Raw genomic sequence first — 25,654 nt, 5'->3', positions numbered from 1 at the left:
ATTTCCAGATGTTACTGATATATCTAGGCCATTGATACGCTTTGGAAAGACTTTCTGTGCAGTCTGCAGGTTTACAAATCACCCGCTAATGGTCCTGTATTTTACAGAAACTCTGTTAATGCATCCTGAGTAAAATTATCATGTATTGTATAACAGAACTGGACATTTTATTATCTCCTGATTTATCTTTATACAAGATTAGATTTGGGGATATTGTTTTTTAAGCTAATGCGTCTGTATTTCGTATTTTTGGTGGACAAGTTTTAGTTATTCATGCTCAGCAAAATGACATTTTAGGGTGGTGAGAGAACACAAAATAATTAAATTGATAGAAGAATGTGGACACTACTTCAAAATAACTGAGAAAATATGAGGCTGGGCACAGTAGCTCAAGCTTGTAATCCCAGCACTTTGGGAGGCAGAGTGGGCCGACTGTTTGAACCCAGGAGTTCGGGACCAGCCTGGGCAACGTGGCAAAATACCATCTCTTAGAAAAAGAAAGAAAGAAAGAAACAAAAACTAGCGGGGCATGGTAGTGATGCACACCTGTGTACTCAGGAGGCTGAGGCGGGAGGATCAATTGAGCCTGGGAGGTTGAGGCTACAGTGAACAGTGATTGTGCCACTGCACTCCAGCCTAGGCAACAGAGCGAGACCCTGTCTCAAAAAAAAAAAAAAAAAAGAAAGAAAGAAAATTATAAAACATTTGTGTTTTGTTTTTTTGAGACAAGATTTCACTCTGTCACCCAGGCTGTAGTACAGTGGCACCATCTCTGCATATAACAACCTCCCCACACGCCTGGGGCTCAAGTGAGCCTCCCGCTTCAGCCTCCAGAGTAGCTTGCACCACAAGCACATGCCATCACGCACAGTTAGTTTTTTCTATTATTGGTAGAGACGGGGTTTCACCATGTTACCCAGGCTGGTCTCGAACTCCTGAGCTCAAGCAATCTGCCTGCCTCAGCCTCCCAAATTGTTGGGATTACAGGCATGAGCCACTGTGCCCAGCCTGTGTTTTGTTACTTAAAATAAATTATTGCATATGGAAAAGTATTTTTAATGCAGTCGTTTGGCCGACAGAAATGTTTTATGGGGTTCCACTCTTGAACTTTGTTGTTTTCTTTAAAATACAGTGTTGTTTAGAAGAGCCCACATCATGACAATGTACAAATAAACCATGTTTTAGGGAAAGATCAGTTCATTTATTCAGTTTTTATAGGATGTTAAGTTTGCCTTTAACGTCTCATTTAATTTTCAAAACGATCACATTGGATTGTTACTGTTATTTACTTTTGTTTTATAGATGAAATTGAAACATGTAGAAATTAATAATATACCCAAGGTCACACAGTGAATAAGGGATAAAGCTCAAATTTTAATATGAACCCTCTGACTTGAACCCATAGTCTTATCCATTTTCCTCTCTACTGCCTCCCAGACAGTATACTGCTGTTCCCCATGGCCATGACCCTTACTGCATCTCTCACAATCATCCCTTAGGCTTATTTTACTTCTTACTATGTCATTGTAACGTTTTTAAAAGCTATTTTATAAAACAAGTAGGGTCACTAGCCGTTTTGGTTTCCCCAGGACAGCCCAGTTTTAGCACTTACCTGTCCTGCATTCTGAGAAGCCCCTCATTTCTGGGCAAACTGGGAGTTGGTCACCCTCAGCCTGTTCCTTAGCCAAACCTGTCCTTGCATCTCATTTCATTCTTCATCTCACAACCATGATCTGAGGCTCAGAGATGAAATACGAGGTTACAGAATTAGATGCAAGTCAGAATTTTACACACACATACACACACAGAGAGCTTGGTATTACAAAGCAGTGTTTATACATTTTGGTCTTTCTGTATCCAGCCACTTCAAAAATAACTTTGACAAAATGTGGAGAAATAGTGCATCCTGCCTGTCATGTTTCCATGAAGACTTTCCCATGCATACAACGCCTGTGAGGAGACTACACACCGAACTAATGGGGATGGAATGGTGTAGAAAGTACATTCACACTTTGTTCAATATTATGTATTATTTGGAATTTTTACAAGAATTGTTAAGGTAGTATTAGTAAAAGAGTATTCACTAAAGATCTTCAGCATTTTATGTATTATATTTATATATTAAGCATATTTTTAAAAATTAATAACAGGGCATATACATTTTTATTCAGTAAAACAACAGAAGCTTTAGTATATACTTAACGTTTCTCAATGTGGCGAAGTGGGAGGGAGGAAGAAGAGAGGTTGTTTGAAAGAGGTGGAAAAAAGACAGAAACCAGAGGCTGAGAAGAGACAGACCAAGGCAGAAAGAGAAAATAGGAGAGATGAAGACTCTTGATGTTTCTGATTGGTTTCGGCATACAAGACTTACTGTCATTTGTGCAAATTGGGCTTGATTTATAGGTTCTGGATGGTAGAGAAATATTAGGAAGATGCAAGATAACTGAGTTTGGATAAAATAAAAAATTTTGATTTGGTCAGGCATGGTGGCTCATGCCTGTAATCCCAGAACTTTGAGAGGCTGAGGTGTGTGGATTACTTGAACCCAGGAGGTCGAGACCAACTTGGGCAGCAAAGTGAGACCTCGTCACTATAAAAAATTAAGAAATTAGCCAGGCATGGTGGCACGTGCCCGTGTTCCCAGCCATTCAGGAGGCTCAGGTGATCACACCACTGCACTCCAGTTTGGGTGGCAGAGACTCTGTCTCAAAAAAAAAATTTTTTTTTTAAAAAGGTTCAGCAGTAATTTAGGGTTCATTCAGCTTTCTGTAGAAAAAAATTGAAGCCAGACTTACCTCTGTGAGATACGCTCTACATGAAATGTGTATCAAGCGTTTGGTTCAGTTAGATAGCACATTGAAGTACTATAAAAAAGGACTTTTGTCTATTCTGATCTTTGCTTCAGTGAACACAACTTGCCTAAATGTAGTTAGTGTCTGGTTTATAAGACATTTGACAATATGGCAGAGAGTATGATAAGATGTTTTATATGACTGATATCTGTTTATGTTCTTAAGTGGAGATCTGTTTTAAATTCGATATTAACATCAGAATCCAGGTACATTCTTTCAAATGTCATCACATTAAGGAGTAGAATAAGAATCTATTCCTTAAATGAAAGTTAACTACCATTTATCCTGTTAATATACTTTTCACATTTTATATATTTTTTCTGTATGACCAAAGAAATACCTTTAGGTTGTATCTACATGACTAGGCAAAGTTTTATGGGCCCTGAATACATAAGGCTGTATGATCACAACTTAGAACTCATCTGTATCTTTGTGTGATGATAATCATAATCTTAGGTTCAAATTAGCTCAAGGGGAACTGGCTGATTACATTGTTATTTCTAATTGTGTTGGCTTTGCACAAATTCCTCCTCTCTTACATTTCATAATTTTCCGCTTGAGGCACATGATCCTGTTACTTGGTTAAATCTTTAAGATTTTCTTTGGTGTTTTGAATTAATGGATTCAAAGAGAGTCCAACTTTATAACATTTATGCTATATATTTTAATTAACTGTTGAATGTTTGACTTTGATATTCTTTTTCTTTTTATGTTTAAAAGGGTTGGTATTTCTTAATTACAAAGAACTGCAAAAGAGGATATCGCCTTACCTTACAAAATAAGATTTAGGTTTGATTTACAAGCACCACCAAAAAACATTTCTGTAAGTGAATATTTTATAATAGCAATAGATTCCCAGGAGAAATTGTTGAAAACCATCTGTAAATATCTAGAAGAGGATGCCCATCTCTTTGGGATTGTTTAGATCACATTTTCTTTTTTTAAAAAAGAGAGGATTGATGTCTACTTTGAAACGTTGACTAGGCTTTAATTTTCAGAACTTACAAAATAATGGCTCTTAAAGCAGTATCACTCATTCCTATTGGTTTAAAAATAGAAAATTTGTTCATCCTGAAGTATTTGATGAAACATGTTTCTTTTTACACGTGAAACAACAGGGTTTGTAAGTGCTGAAAGTTCTATTAGCTACAACTACTATGTCCTGTTTCCAAAATATCTTACTCAGCATTCAGTAGTTTTTCAAAACGGTATTTTCCTGTTGCTGAAGACTGTAGAACAAATTATATCATTTTTCTTAATACACAGTTGGAGAATCTAATGCTGGATAAAGATGGCCACATAAAAATTACAGATTTTGGACTTTGCAAAGAAGGGATCACAGATGCAGCCACCATGAAGACATTCTGTGGCACTCCAGAATATCTGGCACCAGAGGTAGGCTTCGGTTCCACTAATAGGAAAGTAACCTTGACATAATGTTTTGCAAAGTAAACCATTTAAGCATTAAAAGTTAACTCTAGTGTCTACTACTTTTATCTATATTTCAACCTGAATCAAATTTTTTTTGTTCTTAATTTGTTATAATGGGATATTGTAGGACCAAGAATATATTGAAATTAAATTTTATAAACTATAAGCACAAAGGTACTAACTAAAGTCGATTAAATCAATTTTTATATCTTGGCCATATCCATTTTATCTTGGCTATACCCATTTTGATTCATTTATTAAAATAGAATAATTGATTTCAGCAAGAATATTTATGTTTTTATAAACCATCTTGGACTTTCCTTAGAAACAACAGTGATTTTTAATTTATAGTATTGCGGGTTTATTTAAAATTATTTTATTGGGAAAATTATTGAAATGACAGTAGCTACATTTTGGAATTTATGTCAAAGGAAGCTCCAAACTGGTAACCTCCCTGTGCTAAGGGTTCCACAATAATTTATTAATTTGTTTATTCAACAGATATTTATTGTATATGTGCTGTATATCAGGTACTTTTCTGGATAATGGGGTTACAGGCGCAAGACAGAAAAGGATCCTAGTCTCAGGGAACTTAGCTTTCAGTGGAGGGAGACAATGAAAATAAAAAAAGAAATAACATAATGTCTTAAGTTTCATAAACAAACAAAAAAAAGCACGATTAAATGTAAGGGTGTGGTGTGGCTGTTGTAGATGGTGTTCCAGTTACTAATGCTGTGTAACAAACCACCCTAGTATTTATCTTCTATAAAATAATGGATTTTCTGAATCAGGAATGCAGATGGGCACAGCAAGGACAGCTAATGTATGCTCCACTCCGTATGAGGTCTCAGCCTGAAAGACTTTACCGTGAGAGCATGATTCTCTGGCTGGAGACTGGAGTCATCCGGAAGCATCTGCACTCACGTGTCTGGCAGTTCTGCTGGCTGTCCACTAGTAACTTATTTGGGCTGTTGGCAGGAGCACTTATATGTAGCCCTTCTGTCCATGGGTCTGGACTTCCTCATAATGACAATTTCAATGCAGTCAGACTTCTTTGGCTCTGAGCCCTAAAAGCAGATGTCCTGGGGAACACGTTAGAAGCTGCACGGTGCCTTTGTTTCCACCGAGTAAACCATCAAGACTATTAACTTTTAAAAAGTTTGATTTCACAGATATTTTTATAATTGGAGTACAATTCATATACCATAAAACTTATTCTTTAAAATACACACTTTGGTGATTTTTAGTACGTTCACAGAGTTGTAGAACTATCACCACTGTCCAATTCCGGAATATTTTCATCAGTCCAGCAAGAAACCCCATACCCATTAGCTCCTCATTCTTCCTTCCTCCGTAGGCAACCACTGATGTACTTTTTGTCTCTATAGATTTGCCTGTTGTAGACATTTCACACAAATGGGATCATACAGTATGGAGTCTTCTGTGACTGGCTTCTTTCACTTAGCATAAAATTCAGTGTTCCTCCCTGTTTTAGCATGTTATTGTTATTTCATTCCTTTTTATGGCTGGATAATATTCCATTGTATGGATAAACCACATTTCGTTTATTTGTTCAGCAGCTGATGTACATTGGGTTGCATCCACTTTTTGGCTACTGTGAATAATGCTGCTGCTATGAACATTTGTTTATGCATCTCCTTTTATGGCCTATTTTCGGAAGTCACACAACATCATTTCTGTCATACCCTTACTCCCCGAAGCAGTTGTAAGCCTGCACAGGTTTAAGTGGTGGAGACAGAGACCACACCTTTACGTTGCAGAAGAGCATGTGAGATGGGAGATACTGCCACAGCCATCTTTGGAAAATAACATCTTTCACAGACAGTATGTTCAGGGAAAGTGATGGTTGATGGAAAGAGATGGTACCTATCGCAAAGGTAAAAGGGAAGAGCTTTCCAAAGAGAGGAGCTAGTGCTCCATTTCCCCTCAAACTCCAATACAGTTTTTGTGGCTATAGGCAAATAGGGAGGTGTTAATACTCGATGTGTGAGGGTAACTATTTAATGAGCATCTACTATGTGCCACATGCTGTGTAAGTGCATTACATCTATTTCATTTAACATTTGGAATAATCTTTGATGATAGGTAGCAAATACAATTTTTTTAAAGGTGAGGGAACATGAGATCAGAACGTTTAAAGGTTATCTGTACACAACCGGGAAGTGGTGGAAGTGTAATGAAGATTCTAATTAGTTTGTCTGACTATAAAGCCCACTTTTACTTTTTAAACTACATACGTCCTGGCCTCAAAAAATCCTAATTTGAAGACCACTTACAAATATAAATAATCATAATTTTTAAATGAATACTTTGTATATTTCCTGCCCAACAGGAAAATGTAATCAAAAGAAATTAGGAAGTAAAATCCCCAATGATGCTCGCATTCCTTATACATATAGTAACTCATGCTAGTCTATTATTCTAATAGTTCTTTTCAACTAGGGATTACATTTACATTTCAACAATGTTAAATTATTGTAAATAAGTGCTACTATTTAAAATACAATAAATTTCCTACTATTTTCTTGCCAAAAATATAATTTTCTCTCTCTAAAAATCTGTAGTTTAGAATTCTCTATTTTTGTGGTTGAATTAGGTAAAACTTTAGTAACACTGTTTCTTGTTTATTCAAATAAGATATTTTCTAGAATAGAATTGTTTTTATAAATGTCACAAAAAAATTATTTGTTTCTCTGGAGTTCAGTTACCCCTGCTATAAATTTGCTATGGAAAAAGATATGCCATATTTAGAATAACAAAATTAGTTGTGTCAGAATTAGGGTAAATTATTTCTGAAGAAGATGAATACATCTCATTTAAGAAGCAGATGATCTGAGAAACAAAGATATTATTTCCTACGCAATGTCATCAGCTGAAGAACAAATTAAGAATTTAATGCAAGAAGAGTACACTTGTTTCTGAATGGAACGTTTATAGTTCCCATAAAATTGTGAGTTTCTCTTTAAAGACAAGAAAACATTTCTGTATACCTTTTTTAATACTTCAAAAGTCTGATCTTTAAAAACCGTTTATATACCCATCCTTGGTTGATACACAGTGATTCATAATTAAAACCTTGACACCATGTTTTTATAGGGAGGAGTGATTATTGTTGTTATTATTTGAGTATGAGAAATCTTGAAACAACTTGTGAAATTGTAGCTTTTATATTTTAAATGTCGTGTCACATCTTGCGTTTTTAAACTCTGACTGTGTTTACCCTTAAAAAATAAGAATTAATTCCTTTATTCTGGTCTTCGGTGGCACCATTTTACTGAAGAACACTCATTCATTCATCAAATAATTATTTATTGAATATTTTTAAAGTATCAGGCATTACCTTAGGTACTGGGAATACAATGATGGTAGAAAAAGTCTTTTGCCCTCAAGTGGCTTGCTGTTTACTAAGGTGATAAGTTATGGAAAACAGTTATTACTGTGCAAGAAAATAACTGCTTCACTAGTTCCATACAGTGGAGTGGAAGGAAGAGGAAACGTGCTTAAGCCTGCAGAGAGGGTCCGGCAGCGGAAAAGGGGAAGCAGGAGAGGAGGCTGGACACATAGATAGGGATTGAAATGTAACAGAGTTTTAGATTTGATCCTGTGGGCTAGGGAAAATCACTTGTGAATTGAGAGCAAGGCGATACTGTGATCAGATTTACATGGTCAGTGTTAGGGAGGGATTGGCAGGAGCTGAAGCCAGCCTCTTCTTTTTACCTCAGATGGTGTCTCTCACTTTTTTTGGACCTTGAAATTTCTAGTACATTACCATTATTAATGCTGGGCTTTTTGTGACAGTATTAGAAGTAGTAGTTGTGTATCAAATCTGTAATACATTCTTGACTGCTGCTTCTCTTGTGAATGACTGTCAACATTTTCCCTTCTGTCTTTACAGAAGATTTGTTTACACATTATGTAGGAATCTTGCTGCAACCTGTACTTCACCTAGCAATAGTGTTCCTTCACCTTTTATGTTGTTTTAATCTGGTATAAAGACGGGTGAAGGGTATTTTGAAGATACTTCACAAAGAGTGTTAAAAATCAGTTTAAAGCCAGTTTATTAAATGTTCAATGTCAGATACATGACAGGTTTTAAAATAAACTTAGGTTTAAGTGAACTTAATTTGTTTCTTGTGGCAAATGAGGAAAACATAAAACTTACAGTATAAATGTGCCATTTGTTGAAAAAAAGATTTTTAAGGTATTGTTCTCTTATCTCTTTTGAGGAAGGATGCAGCTTACAATGCAGTTTTCTAACTTGAGAAGCATTTAACAATACTGTTAATGTAGAAAAGGCTAGTTTTTGTTTTGTTTTGTGTTTTTAACAGGTTACAGAGGTTCAGTTCTAGCTGGCATATGCACTATGCATTTAGTGTGCTACGTCCTGAAAACTGCATTTGCATGTGTAGCTTTAAATGAATGTACCTTTGCTCTTTTGTACATTAGAAGGAAATAAACTTATAGTAAATTATGGATCATATGATATCTTGAGGGGATTTTGTTTTTATAATCTGTGCTGTATTTTCACACCTAGAAATTATAAAAGAAATTAGAAATCACATATAAACTCTTACTGTTAAATTTTATTATTTGATTTGGCTCCTATTGAATCCAAACCATTTTATGCAGTGCTAATTATTTAGAGTCTCAGCTTTGCTCTTGAGTTAGCAGTACCTGATCAACTTTCCAACTGTAAAACAGTTTGAAAATCAAATGTAGCTTACATGCAAGACCCAACAAAATTAAAAGTGTTAAGTGCGTTTTGGCAGTTCACTTTTATTATGCCCAGTCCTCAAATGTACCAGCAGATAATCATCTGAATGTTAGTTATTTTTCACATGCTTATGTGATCACACAAAAAGTACATGCTAAAAAGAAGCAGATGGTGACAGATGGGGAAGGTTGAATAAGGTGGTTTTGGAAACCTAGAGAAATGCACTTCTGTAATAGTGTAAAAATAAAAATTATTTGATAATCGAGTTAGAACTAACAAAGATTGCAAAAAATGACTTGATTGTTGGGAAATATATAATATCTAGCTGTGGTTGCTATTGAGAAAAAAATGTATATAATTTTATTTCATCTAAATGTAAAATGATTTGTTTTTCCAGTTACTGAAGCAGTATTTGATGCATTCTTTTTAGTTTTTTAGAATCCCATTCTTAGAAAACATTTCACTTGCTCTAATTTTCCAGATTTTTTTCTTTGAAACCTACTGTCTTTAATATCTTACATATAATGTAACATAATGTAACATTTTTAAAATAGCTGAAATAGATGAGAATATTTTGATAACTATTTTGATACAAAGATTTGCTCAAAGTCATTGTGTTAGGTCATAGTACAAATGGAGATTAAATTCTATATAAATTAAAAATCAAAGATACATATTAACTTCCAGAAAAGGTAATAAAGGAGGTGCCAGGGCGTGGACTAGTGTTGCAGGTGTGGGAGATGGTTAGAAGCTAACTTGCTCGAAATGTACTAAATAGAATTTTCTTTATTTTAAATCCAACAAAGAATAAATGTAAAATATGTCATTTTGTGGGTGCTGCCAATATTGTTTTTAGGAGATCTGAAGAGAAATGTATGAGGCTAGTTACATATGTTTGCACATTTAATCTGTAGGTAAAAATAGTAGCACATGTAGTTACATTCTGATTAGTCTTTGCACAAAGTTCTACTATATTCCAGCAGATTGTAAAGCTAGTCTTAGAATCTCTATGCTTTCTGTGAAAAGAAAGAGTTGTTTTAGTAGCCTTTCTAAAATTGTGGACAACCCTAGCATTTTATTTACCTATTAATAATTCATATGATATCTATCCACCTGGGGTAATTTTGAAAACCTTAATATTCCTGGTAATTCAGAAAAGATCTCATCACCATGATTAAAGGGAACATTAAAGGAGTAGAGGGATGAGTTCAGATAGAAGTTGTCTGCTCTATAGTTAGAATTCATATTTAAGAACTTCTGACTCTCATATGAGTTGGCTTACTGTTTAGTTGAATATATTTAATTTCTTTCTATAGTATGTTGCTATTTTATATGATTTTCTGGGTAATATTACAAGCCATTCCATTTTATCTCATAATTAGACATTGTTTAAATATGAACTAAAATGGAATTAACGCCTCTCAATGTTTATAAGTGGCATCTTGTACTTACTTAGAGGTCTGTCAGTTCTTAAAGTAGCTATTTTTTGCCCTAACTTCTTTTCAATGTTATATGGTCTTTTGGCTTTAACAGAATATTTGCATTCAGTACTTTGGTATGATTCTAGTTTAAGCACAAAGTTTAATTTTAAATTCTCTGTACCATGAGAACATATACAAAACTAACCCTAACTGGGAACACTAGTGATTACCTATAGTATTTTACAATGGCTATTGTTACTTGGGTTATAAAGGCTCAGTTTCTTGGAATCCCATAATGTCTATTGCTTCAGAATAAAAAAGAAGTATAGAAATCTCTTGGAAGATATGTGTAAGTATGATCTAATCATCATTATTGTATCCATTTAGCCTTTCTCTTGTCGAAGGATTTTTCCTGTGCTAGCCAGAGTTTGCTTTTGAAAGTACGATGTTAACCGTGTACAAGTATTTGTGTGAGCTAGGAGAGGTGGCCATAAAGCGTACAGCCTTCATACAATTCATAGCAAATGGCATTGACAGTTGCTGTCACTTAAAAATTATTAAAGCAGTTGAGAAATAGTTATAAAATATGTATTTATGAAGAAAATACCAAGCAACTGTAGAATTTATAATCTTATGTATTGAAATGGATACTTTTCCTGAAGCTGCAGTTCACTTTAAAATCTGAATGAGAAGATTTATAGGTCTTTTTTTCTTAGCCCATACCTGTGATGTTAAGAATATATGAAGGGCTCCCATAAATGATAAATGATACACATGTATGTTTAGGTATAAAACACACATCTATCAGTTACCTGAAATGTAAGACTACTGGAAAAAACTTTTTTTTTTTTTGAATTAGTGGTAAATTGGTTCATCCAAGTTCGCAGTTTACTTTCACAACATAGGTGTGCAGACAGTTTGTTTAGATGTTTAATTTTTTCCCCCATCTGTTCTGTCAGGATTATTGATTGAGCAGTAAGCCACTCCAGGGCATACATAGCCTCCTTATAATTGCTTGCCTTGGGTGCATTGTGTGGCCTGGTGGGTAGGCTGAGGGAGGTGTTCCTTTAACCTCCTAGTAAATCCTCCTGGTAAAAGAATATTGGAATGAATAGATTTTTTTTTAAAAGGCCCATTAGCCAAATAAATATTTACATTGGTAACTTGAATTGATAGTATCATTTAAAAATATGTAGTTTCTCATTCAGTATCATTCTTTGAAATTAAAACACATTAGTTCTTGAATTGTTATTAACTCACCTGGCTGTTTTCTAAATGTAAGTGTCTTCATCAAATATTGATCAGATATTTCCAGGGTATTTAATGTTAGTTTGTATCTGCTGTAACCTCCTTGAGTCTTAGGTTTTATCATATCAGAAAGTAAAGCAATTTCTGGCTCCTATTAGAAATAAAGCCTTATTTCCTAGAGTTTGTGCTCTGTTTGAGTTTTCATTTGATGTGACCACTCATCAGTCTGTAACAATTGCATTTTTTTTTTTTAATGTTCCAAATCCCCTCTTTCATCTCTGTTTGGGCATTTGTGTTGAAGGTAGGTATAAAGTACAACTACATCTGTGGTTATAAAGGACTGTAGGGGTAGAGGAAATACCAAATGTCTGCTTTCCTATTTAAAGTTTGGGTTTCATTTAAGTCAGTAACGTTGGTTTTATGGAAAAGAGACGCAAGTTTATTTCTTCAAGATAAATCTTTCATTGGATTTTTTCAGGAGCATATTTTGATCTGTATTTATATCCAAATTATATGAGAAATTACCTTTTAATGAAGTTGAAATATGCTCTACCATTGTTGTACCTGTCCGTTATACCGCTGTTTATCATACCTTTCAGCCAGCCCTCACAATAACCATGAAATAAATTAGCCTTTTAGCTAGGAAAAAAAATTCTCAGAGGTAGCCAGAAAGACTTTGCAATCCTTATGTTAAAAAAATGTAAATTGTATATGTTATGTATTTATAGAATAATAAGTGCTTTGAGTAGAGGGAGAGAAAATGTCTTCTTAAAATAATCTGAAAGAGGTTATTGGATTCAAATTGGTTAATTTGACTGTGGGATTTCCAGAGTATTTAAAAGTATTGTGTTTTGAAATAATGTAGACTCAGGAAAGAGAAAGGATATTGTTTGAATAGTGGGAACATATATATCCACATATAAGATAGTGTAATCATTATTTTTATTTATATATGTTTCATCTTATAGCTGTTTGGAGATAGGATTTGAACAAAAATCTTTCTAATTGATGGTGAAATCTCTTAGGTAAAGAGGGATTTTAGTTGTTAGGGTGTTTTCTCCTCAGCATTGCTTAGGTTTGCATGTCAGGAAGACAATACGTTACATCAGTTTTATTCAATACAAAGTGATACGGCAAACAGTTCTAATTATAGCATTATGTATCTGTAGATCAATTAAAGCACGTATGTTCAGAGGCAAAATCACTTATTTTAAGAATCAATATTCATTTTGCAAAGCTAAATAAAATTTATTTTATCAAACAGATTTTTTTACAATGCAATTTTATTTTTCAGTTGCTTATTTCTCTTCAAAAATAAAAACCCCTTTTTTTATGTACTCACTTTCCCTTCTGGCTGCAAACCAGGTATTTAAACAAAAATAAAGGATTGCCAGTTTTGCCAGCTGGGGATGAGAACCCGGCTGGTGAAATGTGGGTTCGGGAGGCAGTTAATCCAGCTTTTATGCTTTTTATGGTTTTATGAAAAAAAGAGGTTAAAAACCACATTTGGCTCCTTTCCGTATATGCCACTGTTTTGTTGGTGTTGTAGGAATGCAGTTAAAGGTTACTTAGATTTAAATTTTTTTGTTGTTATTAGTTAAAATCTTGTGTCAGTTAGATAAAGGCCTACAAACAGTGCATTCTACTAATTGGCCATGAGATAGATCCTTGAATCATCAGAAGTCACTGGTATTTTAAAATAATATATGCAGCATTTCCTTTAACGTAAATATGTAAGTAGAATTTCTTCTGCTTTTTCAGGTTATTTTTTTGTTTTCTATTTGTTCTCAGATTACTCATTTCAAACAAGTAAAAATATGACATTCTTTAGGCTAATGATGAAAACTAGAATTTGTTGTTCTTCCAGAAAATGTTTTTGTTAGTTTGTGATGTACAAAACATTTCTAGAAAAGCATAGGATCTAAACTTGGGTTCATATCCTACCAGTGAAGTTTTCAGTTTTTTAGCCGTAAAGCAAACATTGATATAATTGAATTAAAAATCTTTTCATAATAGAAATGCTTACTGAATAGATCTTTTAAGTAACATATTTTTTCTTATAAATTATATCCTTTGTCTTTAAATACCCTACCAAAGTGCCTTTCGTAGTGTTTTTAGGTAATCATAATGTAACTGTCAAAAATATCACCTGTAATTCTGTGAGATTATTGATAAATTTCAAATAAAAGTCATGTAAGAATAATCTTCCAGAAAATATTTAATTTGAACCAAGGAAGTTTGGAACACAAGTACTACTTTGTCCTTATCAAATGTTCTCTTTTGTAATCGGTTATAAGTGTTTTTAAATTGATAAATTCATATATGTGGTTTTCCTGATCTGGTTTTCCAAAGCTGAGAGGATCAAATAAAGTAAGCTTTAAGATTATCAAATATAGTTTTAAAATAAAATATTCAGAGTTGCATATGGATGAGGAATATTCCATTGGATGAAGAACAAATCTGATTAAAAGATAAAACCAAATTTTTCCTGGGGCAAATGGTAAGTTACCATGTTCCCATTTGAACACGTTGCTCCAACATAGGCAAACGGATACTTTTATATCTTTTCTAACTAAATTTATTTTGCATGTAATATATTTTGGGAAAAATTTAAGGACATATACCACACAGATATTAAGTCCATTTTTTTGCTGTAACAGAAATTTTTGTTGTGAGGTACAAAGCTGTGGCTATTAAAGTTTATTACAGCTCATACCATAAGCTATTATATTCACTTTGTCAATTAAATAGTTCCAGAAAGAGTTGAAACATACAGGGACCTCCAAAGGTTTTCAAACTTAATGATTGTCTTGCCCTGTAGACTTCTCCATTACATTGCCTTTGTTTACTACTGTCTTTCACTGTTTAATTTGTATTACTTAGTTCTTCTTAAAGCAAGAATGTGTAGTGCATGTTATATGCTCTATAATCAGCACACCCTAGCTCTGAGTTGTTACTTAAAGTCCACATGGGTGGAACCAGAATGAAAAAGTCACTAGGCCTAAGAAAAAATATGTAAATATGCTAGCTAACGTTTTTCATTTGATCCTTATGTATATTCATGTACTTGGGATTTTTTTTTTGTACGACCTGCCCCTTTTTTTGTACACTGGCCATTTCTGGATATATATTGAATGTTCCACGTATTTGATGTGATTTGTGTTTTTTGTAGGATGCTTCACAGTTTAAATGTCAAGATCTCAGAATAGACTACCTAGGCTTTGAAAGTTAAGATTCATTTTTATATAAAAATCTTATGTTTTATGAATAATGCTTTAAAAGTTAACATATAATAATTAATCTTTTTACTGATTTCACTTTTAGGTGTTAGAAGATAATGACTATGGCCGAGCAGTAGACTGGTGGGGCCTAGGGGTTGTCATGTATGAAATGATGTGTGGGAGGTTACCTTTCTACAACCAGGACCATGAGAAACTTTTTGAATTAATATTAATGGAAGACATTAAATTTCCTCGAACACTCTCTTCAGATGCAAAATCATTGCTTTCAGGGCTCTTGATAAAGGATCCAAATAAACGGTAAGCCTTGACGCTCAGCGAATTACTGATGAATGTGGTTAAAAATTGAGATATGGAAATTAATTCAAATATAACTAACTCCAAGAAGCAATGTATTTGGTGTAGACATCTTCCCACTGAGATCCTGACTTATTTTTAACTGCATAATATAGAACATTTAAAAATTTTTCTCGACTCTTTCCTAACTTGGAACTTTTATGCAGATTTACCATATAAGGATTTTGAGAGTTTCATTATCCATATTATGAGTGAAAATTTGTTAATTGCTCTGTTACTTGATCTTGTGGGGATAGGAGAATCCCTTTTCTTTCTTTCAGTCTCTGGGCCTTTGTATTTCTTATAAAAGGAATAGACCTATTTTTCAATACTCTCCTCTCACCCGCAGCCTGTGTTAACATATCTAATTGCTTTTTTTTTTTTTTTTTGAGACAGAGTATCACTCTGCCACCCGGGCTGGAGTGCAGTGGCGCAATCTTGGCTCACTGCACCCTCCGCTTCCCAGGTTCAAGTGATTCTCCTGCTTCAGCCTCCTGAGTAGCTGGAACTACAAGCACCCCCACCACACTTGGCTAATTTTTGTATTTTTAGTAGAGATGGGGTTTTGCTAAGTTGGCCAGGCTGGTCTTGAACTCCTGACCTCAAGTTATCCACCCGCCTCGGCCTCCCAAAGTGCTGGAATTACAGGCGTGAGCCACCACACCCAGCCTCTAACTGCTTTTTTGTCATTTGAAAATAATCTTTTCTATGCATAGCTGAAAGGGTTGATGGCAAAAAAAATTGTACACACTTTGTATTTCTGTTTTTGTAGCTATGGCTATGACTTGAAGAATCCTATGGCTCTTGCTGCTTTGTTCAGTGAACTACAGTATTTTTTATTCATGTTTATACATTCATTCATGTTTATAAATTCATAAATCATGTGAAATGACTATTTTCAAAATGTCTTTTAATATGTGTGTTTGTATATGTATATATCTGCCTTCCCATCTAGGTATCTATGCATATCAGTATTTCTCTGAGTCTACTCATTTGAAGCATAGATGATTTCACATATTGTTGAATCTTTTATAATACCTCACATAGGGTTTTATGAAAATGTTTTATTTATGGTTGATGCTCATATATATGTATATGTATATGTATATGTATATACTGACTGGATTAATGAGTGAATCCCAAAAAGTTGGATTTTTAACTCTATCTTAGAAATGGTTTTCATTGCATTCTTCTAACTTTTAACCTTATAAGGAGCATGACTTTATCTTCAGCAGAAATAAGCAAACATAATAAAAGAGATACTGTCTTTTTGCTTTGTGAAGAATTATTCAAGAATCATTTTGTAATCCTAGCTACAGACATTATTTATATGTGTAAAGTGATTTTGTTTTCTTTTTCGGAGCACTTTCACATACATTAACTCCCTGGCTTTTTCAGTAGCCTTGTTGGGTGGATAGGGGAGATACTATTCTCATTTCCATTTCATTGACCTGAAAACAAAGGCCCAGAGAGGGTTAGGTGATTTATTCAAAGTCTCTCAGAACATTCGTGCAGACCAAGAGTAGAAATCAAGTTTCTTGGTGCCTATTTGGTATTTCGTATGTATCTTATTTACAATGCAACAATTTCTTAGTTCAAGTTTTGAAATGTGTTCCGTTTAATAGCATTCTTTTACAATTAAGTAAGGAGCAGCACCTGGTGATAGGTAACCTTTAAACAGAGTAGTGACTTTTATCTTTTTTTTTTCTTTTTTCCTTTTTTTTTTTTTTTTTTTTTTTGAGAGGTGGTCTCGCTCTGTCATCTGGGCTGGAGTGCAGTGGCACAATCTTGACCCGCTGCAACCTCCGCCTCCTGGGTTCAAGCAATTCCCCTGCCTCAGCCTCCTGCCCTCCTGAGTAGCTGGGAGTACAGGTGCACACCACTACACCTGGCTTTTTTTTGTGTGTGTATTTAAGTAGAGACGGGGTTTCACCATGTTGGCCAGGATGGTCTCCATCTCCTGACCTCATGTTCCACCCACCTCGGCTTTCCAAAGTGCTGGGATTACAGGCGTGAGCCACCGTGTCCAGCCAACTTTTATCTATTTGATTTTTTGGTCTAATATTTGGCTTGGTATTCAAGGCAGTGAATTTTTATCTCATCCTTTTCTTATTCTGGCAGGCAACTTTGACCACCCTTTACTTTGTGGCCCTCTATATAAATGGCTAGTAGAACAAAATTTACTTGTGGTTTTCATGTGTATGTCTCATTCTTTTTTCTTTTTTTTAAATTTGTCAGCCCACTCTGTGAATAGCACATAGTCAGTACTTAGGAACTACTGAATGAATGTGAGGCAAATTCTTAGAATATTAGCCGCCTGGTATGTATTAATAGAATAATTCCTGTTTGTTCACCAGGAGGTTGTCTTTGATCTAATGAGAAGATGCAGTATTTTCAATGATCTAATAATTTCTTTTATAATAGATGTGTCAAGCCCCTCCACTGCTGCAGCAAAAACAGGGGATACAAGGATGAGTGAGATGAACCAGTCTCTGCTCTAGATGTTCATAGAATAATCTGGGGCACAAAACATATACTCACAGATGCTCAGGTCAAACTACATACAAAGTACTGTTGAAATTATTGGCTTTGTCTAGGGGATTAGGGGACTTCAGCTGAATCAGAAAGGAGTTCGAATTTGCATTGGCACTCAAGCACAGAAATTTACATGTAGAGTTTAGCTAGGATTGCAAAAGAACATGGCATTTGAGAAGCTCAGTGACTAGAGTGTAGAATATGAGTTGGGTAACATTGGGAAATGAAGCTGATATTAGATTATAAGGATCTTAGGTTTCTTAGAAAATATTTAATCTTTATTCAGAAGAGGATGAGATAGTGCTTAAGTATTTAAAGCAAGGGATAGTATAATCAGATTTGTGTCATGAAAAGGTAACTCTGGCATCTTTGTCATGGACAGATTAGATGAGTGAGGATCCAGGGGCAGGCAGAGCAGTTGAAAGTGTTTATTGGGCCAGGCACAGTGGCTCACGCCTGTAATCCCAGCACTTTGGGAGACTGAGGCAGGAAGATCACTTGAGGTTGGGAGTTAAGGGACTAATCTGGGCAGCATAGCAAGATTCATCTCTGTTAAAAAAAAAATAAAATGCTGGGTGAGGTGGCACATGCTGTAGTCCCAGCTACTTGGGAGGCTGAGGTGGGAGAATCGCTGGAGCCCAGGAGGTCGAGACTGCAGTGAGCCAAGTTGACACCATTGCACTCCAGCCTGGGCAATAGAGTGAGTTCCTTTTTTTTTTTTTTTTTTTTTTTAAAAAGGAATATTTATGGAATTGTTCAGATAATAGATGGAGTCCTTCCTGAAGCTGTAGTACACAAGTGATAGAGGTTATGATTAACTAGAAACTGTGAGGAAGTAGGAGGAGTCAGGAATCCCTCTGAGGTTTCCAGCTAGGGTGATTAACAGGGTATGCAAATCAACGAGACTTGATGGGGGTAGATGTTGATAATAACTTTGGGTACACTGAGTCTGAAGTTTCTATATAAAACCAAGATGGAAATGTCAAGTGAGCAGCTGGAAATAATAGAATCAATGCTTAAAAAAAACCACAGTAACTGACTATATGGATTGGGAGCCATAACTATATCTAGGAGGTAGCTAGAGCCAAGGCAGTAGTGGCGAGGGTAGTGGATAAGAAGAGGGCCTCAGGACAGAATCTTAGGGAACCTCAGTTTCAGGGGCAGAAAGGAAAGAAAACTAACAAGGATCTTGAAAAGTCTTTGGAAACATAAGTAATGATAGCATTATAATACAACTCTTCATTTTTTCTACACAGCTATTTTAAATACTACTGGAATTTTTCTGGTATGTCTTACTGAATTGCTGTTAGTGCTATCCAAGGGTCAACTATCATTTTGCTTTTATTTCTTACTCTCCATCCTTTATGTTCATGCTGTTAGCTCCTCCTTTATCTTCCTATGCAGAGTTGATAGGAAAAGCATGACCTCATGTATTCAGTAACATTAGGAAAATGTGAATTCTGTGATGTTCCTAATAGTAAAGGAATTCATAGTAGCTGAGGATTTAGTTTGGCATTCTGATACTGGAGTTTAGTATTCTAGACATAAATATCTTACTTCAAAGCATATTTTGTTATTATTTTTGAAGTCTTAAATTGTATATTAGAGAGTCATTGACACTGAAATTTTTGACAGTTTCACACATTGAGGAAGTGTGTTAAAGAATTTCTCCTAGCTTCTAAAATGGAAGTCTGATTGTATTCTCAGACTTTGCATAGTATTCATAGCTGATATTTTAGTTTTACATGTATTTGATAAATATAGAATAAATGCTGGCCATGTTCAAAACCAAAGTATTGCTAGAAAACTTGAGGAGTTACAAAAATGGATAACTAAAGCTGGATTAAAACATTTTATTTACAAAATGATTATGATTCTCCACTCCAACTCCCATCTCAAGTACAATTCAAATGAAAACAGTATTGAAATAAACTATAACATAAGTGTAAGAAAATGCCATGGAGCTTTGATGTTTCTCATGCAGACTATGTTGATGCATGCTTGAAAATACTAAATGCTTTTCAGAAACGTGTTTTGGTGCTTTTGCTTCTCTGGTTCCCTAAGCACAAGCTTAGAATGCCTTTTGGATAATCCAGCACTCTCCTTGTCTTCAAAGGAGTTTGCAGTCTCCTGGGGAAGAAACCCTACACAATTGAAATAGAATGAAAAAGAGGGCAGGGTCTGAAATGCTGAGCTCTCACTGAATACAGAACTACCAGTCTGAAAATTCCAAATGCAAACATCAAACAGCACTATTATGATCAAACCTAAAAGTCCCATCTCTGGGGTATAGTTCATTTAGAGAATTTTATAAGGATCTGGGAGCTGGAGACCCAGCTGGTGTGAATCATTTATCATCACTAAAGATACTCAGGTATCAGTTGACTGTTTTCCATTTTGACTGTGTGTCAAAGGATCCTAGGTCCTTCCCAGTCATGTGTTTCTTAGATCTAATAACCAGAAGTCATTAGAATTGTATAATTATAAATGATTTCTGACCTACGATGGCTTGACAATTTTTTGACTTTATGATGGTGCAAAAGTGATGCGTATTTAGTATGCTCCTCAACTAATGATGGAATTGCATCCAGATAAACCCATCTTAAGTTGAAATGTGGGTTTATCTAGACATAACCCATCGTTAAGTTTAGGAGCATCTGTATTTGTTTTCTGTGACCTACTTGGTTTTCTTCCAACCCAGTGGTGTGTTGGAGTTAGCATATACTGGCTCTCAAGAACCAACTGTGAAATTTTCACCAATTTTGTGAGCTGGTTGTAGATTATGGTCATTATTAAAAATTATATAAATTTACTAGTTAAGAATAAGAAAAGCAAAGGTCATAAATACTCAAAACTCATTACTCCTTAATTTGTTATGTTTCACTGTTATCTGTATTTTTGAGATTAGTTATGTCTGCTGTATCTCTATGTACAGAATATATAATGGTTTTCTACGATGCATCTCATTCTGCCTACGTGTTCAGTGACATCTTACTGGTAGCTCAAAATTGGCCATGGTGGGAGGATTTATACCACCAGAATTGGCAAATACTATGAGTTGGGGCTGGACTTACGGTCTTGTTGATTGTTTAGACTTAAGAGAAAATGTTAATAATGCAGATTAAATTTAAAAGTTTGTTGTGTCCATATTCGTTACATTGTAAATAGCACCAAAAAGTGAGTCTTCTTCCACTGTCCCAAAGTTATTAACCATTTAGCAAAGAAGTCACTCACATAACTGACAAGTGAAGTTCTGAAGTCTCCATTGTATCACTTTCAGCTTTGACTTTAGCATAAACGAAAATGTCAACCAGTATTCATGTTGAAACTAATCGTAAGTTACATCCATTAGTGGCTTTGTAGTACAACAAAAATTAACAAGTTTTCTGTGAGAATCAGGTGACTAATTTACAATACACAACATTGTATATTCTATGATCTTTGTAAATTTTGTGTTTTGCATTCTTTATATCAGTAAAATTTAAATTTTTATGTCTGGGGTGTGGTGGTGGCTAGGTCAGGCAAGGTTCGGTCCCAGCAGCTTCATGGCTGCTCTGCTCTGAGCACCTGGTATCTGCTGTGCCCTTGGAAAAAAAAAAAAAAGAAAAAAATTATATTTGTATAAATGCATGATTGCTCACAGAGAGCTGGTTGTTAAGCACTTACCGGTACATATCATTTCTAATAATGAACAAGTCCAAATAAAGCCAACTATATTAAATTCAGATATATAGGTTTATTTTCTCTTCCTTTTCTTGTTCTTTTTCCCTCATTTCCTCCTGTTCTTTCTATTTCTCACTTTTAGTTCCTTTATTCTTAGTAATATGTACTATATTAAATTGAATAAGCCAGAAAACACCAGAATTTCCTTACCTATTATTAATCCATTTTCATACTGCTATGAAGAAATACCTGAGACTGCATAATTTATAAAGAAAAAGGGGTTTATTGGACTCACAGTTCCACTTGGCTAGGGAGGCCTCACAATCATAGTAGAAGGTGGAGGAGGAGCAGAGGCACATCTTACATGGCGGCACCCAAGAGCATGTGCAGGGGAACCGCCCTTTGTAAAACCATCAGATCTCATGAGACTTACTGACTCTCGTGAGAACAGCATGGGTAAAACCCGCCCCCATGATTCAGTTACCTCCCACCTGGTCCCTCCCATGACACATGGGGATTATGGGAGCTACAGTTCAAGATGAGATTTGGGTGGGGACACAGCCAAACAATATTCCTATGTTGTTTCTAACCATTGCAGTGACCCACCAGCAAATACTATTATTCCTCACTCTGCAGATTAGAAAACTGAGGTTAAGCCTCTTTTCTGTTGTCACACATCTCATAAGTGCCAGAGATGGTTGCTTCTTCCAGATCTATCTCCAAAGCCTCTGCTCTTTTCCAAATACTATACTCTTCTGAAGCTAGTTCTTATAAGCATATTAGGAAAAATAGAACTTATAGCAAAAGCTGTTTGCTTTTAGAGCTGTTTATCCCAAGAACTATTTATTGTGCAGAAAATTACACTTTCACAAAACCTTTTTTTTTGTTGTTATGCTTTGAGCTTATGTAAATGTTTTATACTTAGTTTTATTTCTGTTCTCATAGCCTTGGTGGAGGACCAGATGATGCAAAAGAAATTATGAGACACAGTTTCTTTTCTGGAGTAAACTGGCAAGATGTATATGATAAAAAGGTAAGATATCTTTATGGCATAGTGTGTATATATTTTGACTGCACTACTAAAATGAATTTATAGTAAAAATATTTTAAGTGATTAAAAGCTAATGATGTAATGATACTTTCCATTTTACCGACATTTAAGTGATTACTGAACTTCTGTGCACAAAATTTTACTTAAAATTTTGACTCCCTAAATGCCTCTTGAAATTTTACTCAACATGATCACAGAATTTATTTTTCTATTTTTCCCCATAATAATTTGTTAGTTTGCCTCTCGTTATTTCTTTAATTTTAAAAAAGATACCCAGTATTATTTTTTCTTTATAAAACTAGTTAAAAATTTTTAATTTGCCCTTATGTCTTTAATTTTAAAGTAAACACTTCAGATTCATTTATACAAATCTTTGTTTTAAAAGGAATTTAAAGAAATTTGTTTTTAATATTTAATGAAGTAGTAAACACAATGTCTTATTTTGGACTTTTCTGTCATTTGAAACAGAACTTTATTGCCCACAAAATGAATACTGCTAGGCCAGGCATGGTGGCTCATGCCTGTAATCCCAGCACTTTGGAAAGCTGAGGTGGGAGGATCACTTGAGGCCAGGAGTTTGAGGCCAGCACGGGCAACACAGTGAGACCCCACAAAGAAAAATAAAAAAAATCAGCTGGGCGTGGTGGCACACTCCTGAGGAGGCTGCTAAGGCAGGCAGGAGAATCGCTTGAGCCCAGGGGGTTGAGGTTGAGGCTGCAGTGAGCTATGATTACACCACTGTACTCCAGCCTGGATGACAGAGTGAGACCCAATCGCTTAAAAAAAAAAAAAAAAAGAACACTACTAATTATATATGTTTAGTTTTATTGTGATCTGCTTATTACTTGTTTTTATTTATTTATGTATTTTTTGAGGCAAGGTCTCTGTTGGCCAGGCTGGAGTGCAGTGGCACAATCACAGCTCAGCAGCCTCTACCTCTCACCTCAGCCTCCTAAGTAACTCGAACTGCAGGTGTGAGTCACCATATCTGCCTAATTTTTTGGTACTTTTTGTAGGTTTTGCCATGTTGCCTGGTATGGTATTGAATTCCTGGGCTCAAACAATCCTCCCTCCTTGGCCTCCCAAAGTGCTGGGATTACGTGAACCACTGCACCCACCCTTCTTGTTTTAAATACTGCAATTTTTGCTTAAGTTCAGGAATGGGATATTATTATGTCTGTCCCCCGCTACCCGCTTTTTTTTTTTTTTAACCACCTCAGATATTGTTAGTACATTCATTGATTTTGATATTTTGATTTTCAGATGCTTATATAAAATTTTTACTATGAAATATTTTTCATTCAATAATTTACTCCAAATTTTTCTGTAATTATTTTTAGTTCATCCCTTTCAGTTTATTCCAACATTTCATATTTTTCTCTGAAACATTTATTAGTCAACAACATTTATTTCGGGTCTGTTATGTGCCAGGTGTTCTTCTCTGTTAAGCCTTAAGGTAAAGATAGAATTATGTCATATGAATTAGATGAGTTAGGAGGAAGTAACGCAAGCACTTAATACGCAAGTATTATATTACTGGTCACTGGGAGTGTGGTGATTTTCAATCTGTTTCTTGTAACTAGGAATTTAAAATAGGTGCCTCATGTTAGACACCTCTACTCGATTCAACTCACATATCTTGAGTTTCTTCTATGTCTAAAGTACCATGTTAAGTACTGAATCCTTCACAACTTTGATGAGAAGCATTTGAGCATTCTTAAATGTGCTAAATGTTTATTATCTTCTTATAGAAAATTTTACATCCACTTTGTATCACTGAGGATGTTCCTTATGAGTTGCATGCATATATAGGAATGCCCCTAACGAGCTGTGTACTGTTTTCATCGTGTCAGTACACAACAAAAAAACCTGGAAGAGACGAGGGCTTGCTGTGTCTCCCAGAAATCATGCATGGTTTTATTTTTAATAAATAGCTAATAATAAGCTACAACTAAATATCATCCCTTCTAGACACCCTCTTCAAGGAGGACTTACTCCAAAAAAAAGAAGAGGAAAAGAACCATTTCTTTAAGAGACAATGGTTGGGGTGCCAATGTGGCCCTGTAAATTCAAAGAAGGGCCAAAATATGGGCCTCCTTAGTCCTGTGAGGACAATAAGATTAGCTACAAAGTTTCCTTATCTCAGTGTTCAGCTATTCATGTTAAATAAGAGTTTGGCCCCACCTGGAGAAAGCTCTGAGAGCCCAACCAGTATACCAGTAAGGAAGCAAGGCCTATCCTATCTCAGCTCCACTGGGCTAGACACGCCCAGTGTAAAGGTGATAGTAAGACAGCCAGCAGCTACCATGTGGGAATGGAATTAGGGGAGCCAGCAGTTCTGGCAGGGAGGAGGAGCTGCCAAAACAACTTCTGATGACGTAGGTAGATAAATTCCTTCAAGTTGTTATAATTATTTTTTTTAAATGGGTGCCACTTAATTTGAGCAAAAGTGTTAAATATCTTGCATAAAGAAGCGCAACCAAAAAATGACTGTTTCTGTAAATAATAGATTGGTCGTGGATTGATGCCATCTACAGGCTTACTCACGGCATCCTGTGTGGCCCCCGAGGCTCTGGTGTTCTCTGCAGCCCCATACATACTTGAAGGAGCAACTTTATTATAGCAGCACTTTTAAATTTCAGTTTCTTTCTGAAAGGAAAATGTGATTGAGTCTATTTGGGTTTGTATCATATCACAGATGAACACGAAATTAATTTTGAGAACCAGCCTGACGTTAGTAGCTATTTTAATGAATTCAGTTAAAATTTCAGTGTTTCAGTGTAAATTACTAAATCATTTATAAAATAAAACATTTTTATGGAGTCCTTATATCTTTAAAATGTGTAATTTATTGTAAAAGTCAATTAATTCCTAAGATCAGGGATTATTGTTACATTTTTATTAATAAGTTTTGGTAAATTTATTCTTGTTAATTTATTATCACATAATTATTGGCTATTTTTCTACTTATTGCTGCACATCAAGAGGTGATGGCACATCTAGAGATTCTGGCATCTGTTGAGGAGATCTGAATCTCTTCCTAGGCAAAGTAAAAAGTGAAGTAATCTGAATTACAAGTAGCATGATGTTCCACTCTAAAGAGCACAGTATCAAAACATGAAAGAACAAAGTTGGATCCTGTT

The 25,654-nt window shown here is 35.1% G+C and overlaps 1 protein-coding gene across 5 annotated transcripts in view; it reads left to right on the top strand.

The window, feature by feature from the left end:
• AKT3 (AKT serine/threonine kinase 3) overlaps positions 1–25,654 on the top strand; it is a 359,827-nt gene that overhangs the window by 288,012 nt on the left and 46,161 nt on the right. For all 5 annotated transcript variants that reach the window (XM_007989958.3, XM_007989955.3, XM_073011887.1 and 2 more), the window contains 3 exons: positions 4,119–4,247; positions 15,012–15,226; positions 22,406–22,493. In XM_007989958.3, coding sequence (XP_007988149.1) covers positions 4,119–4,247; positions 15,012–15,226; positions 22,406–22,493 — 432 coding nt within the window. The remainder of the gene's footprint in view (positions 1–4,118; positions 4,248–15,011; positions 15,227–22,405; positions 22,494–25,654) is intronic.

This window comes from Chlorocebus sabaeus, chromosome 25 (assembly GCF_047675955.1).
Source record: "Chlorocebus sabaeus isolate Y175 chromosome 25, mChlSab1.0.hap1, whole genome shotgun sequence".
Taxonomy (NCBI): domain Eukaryota; kingdom Metazoa; phylum Chordata; class Mammalia; order Primates; family Cercopithecidae; genus Chlorocebus; species Chlorocebus sabaeus.
This window is presented reverse-complemented; position numbering and strand designations above follow the sequence as displayed.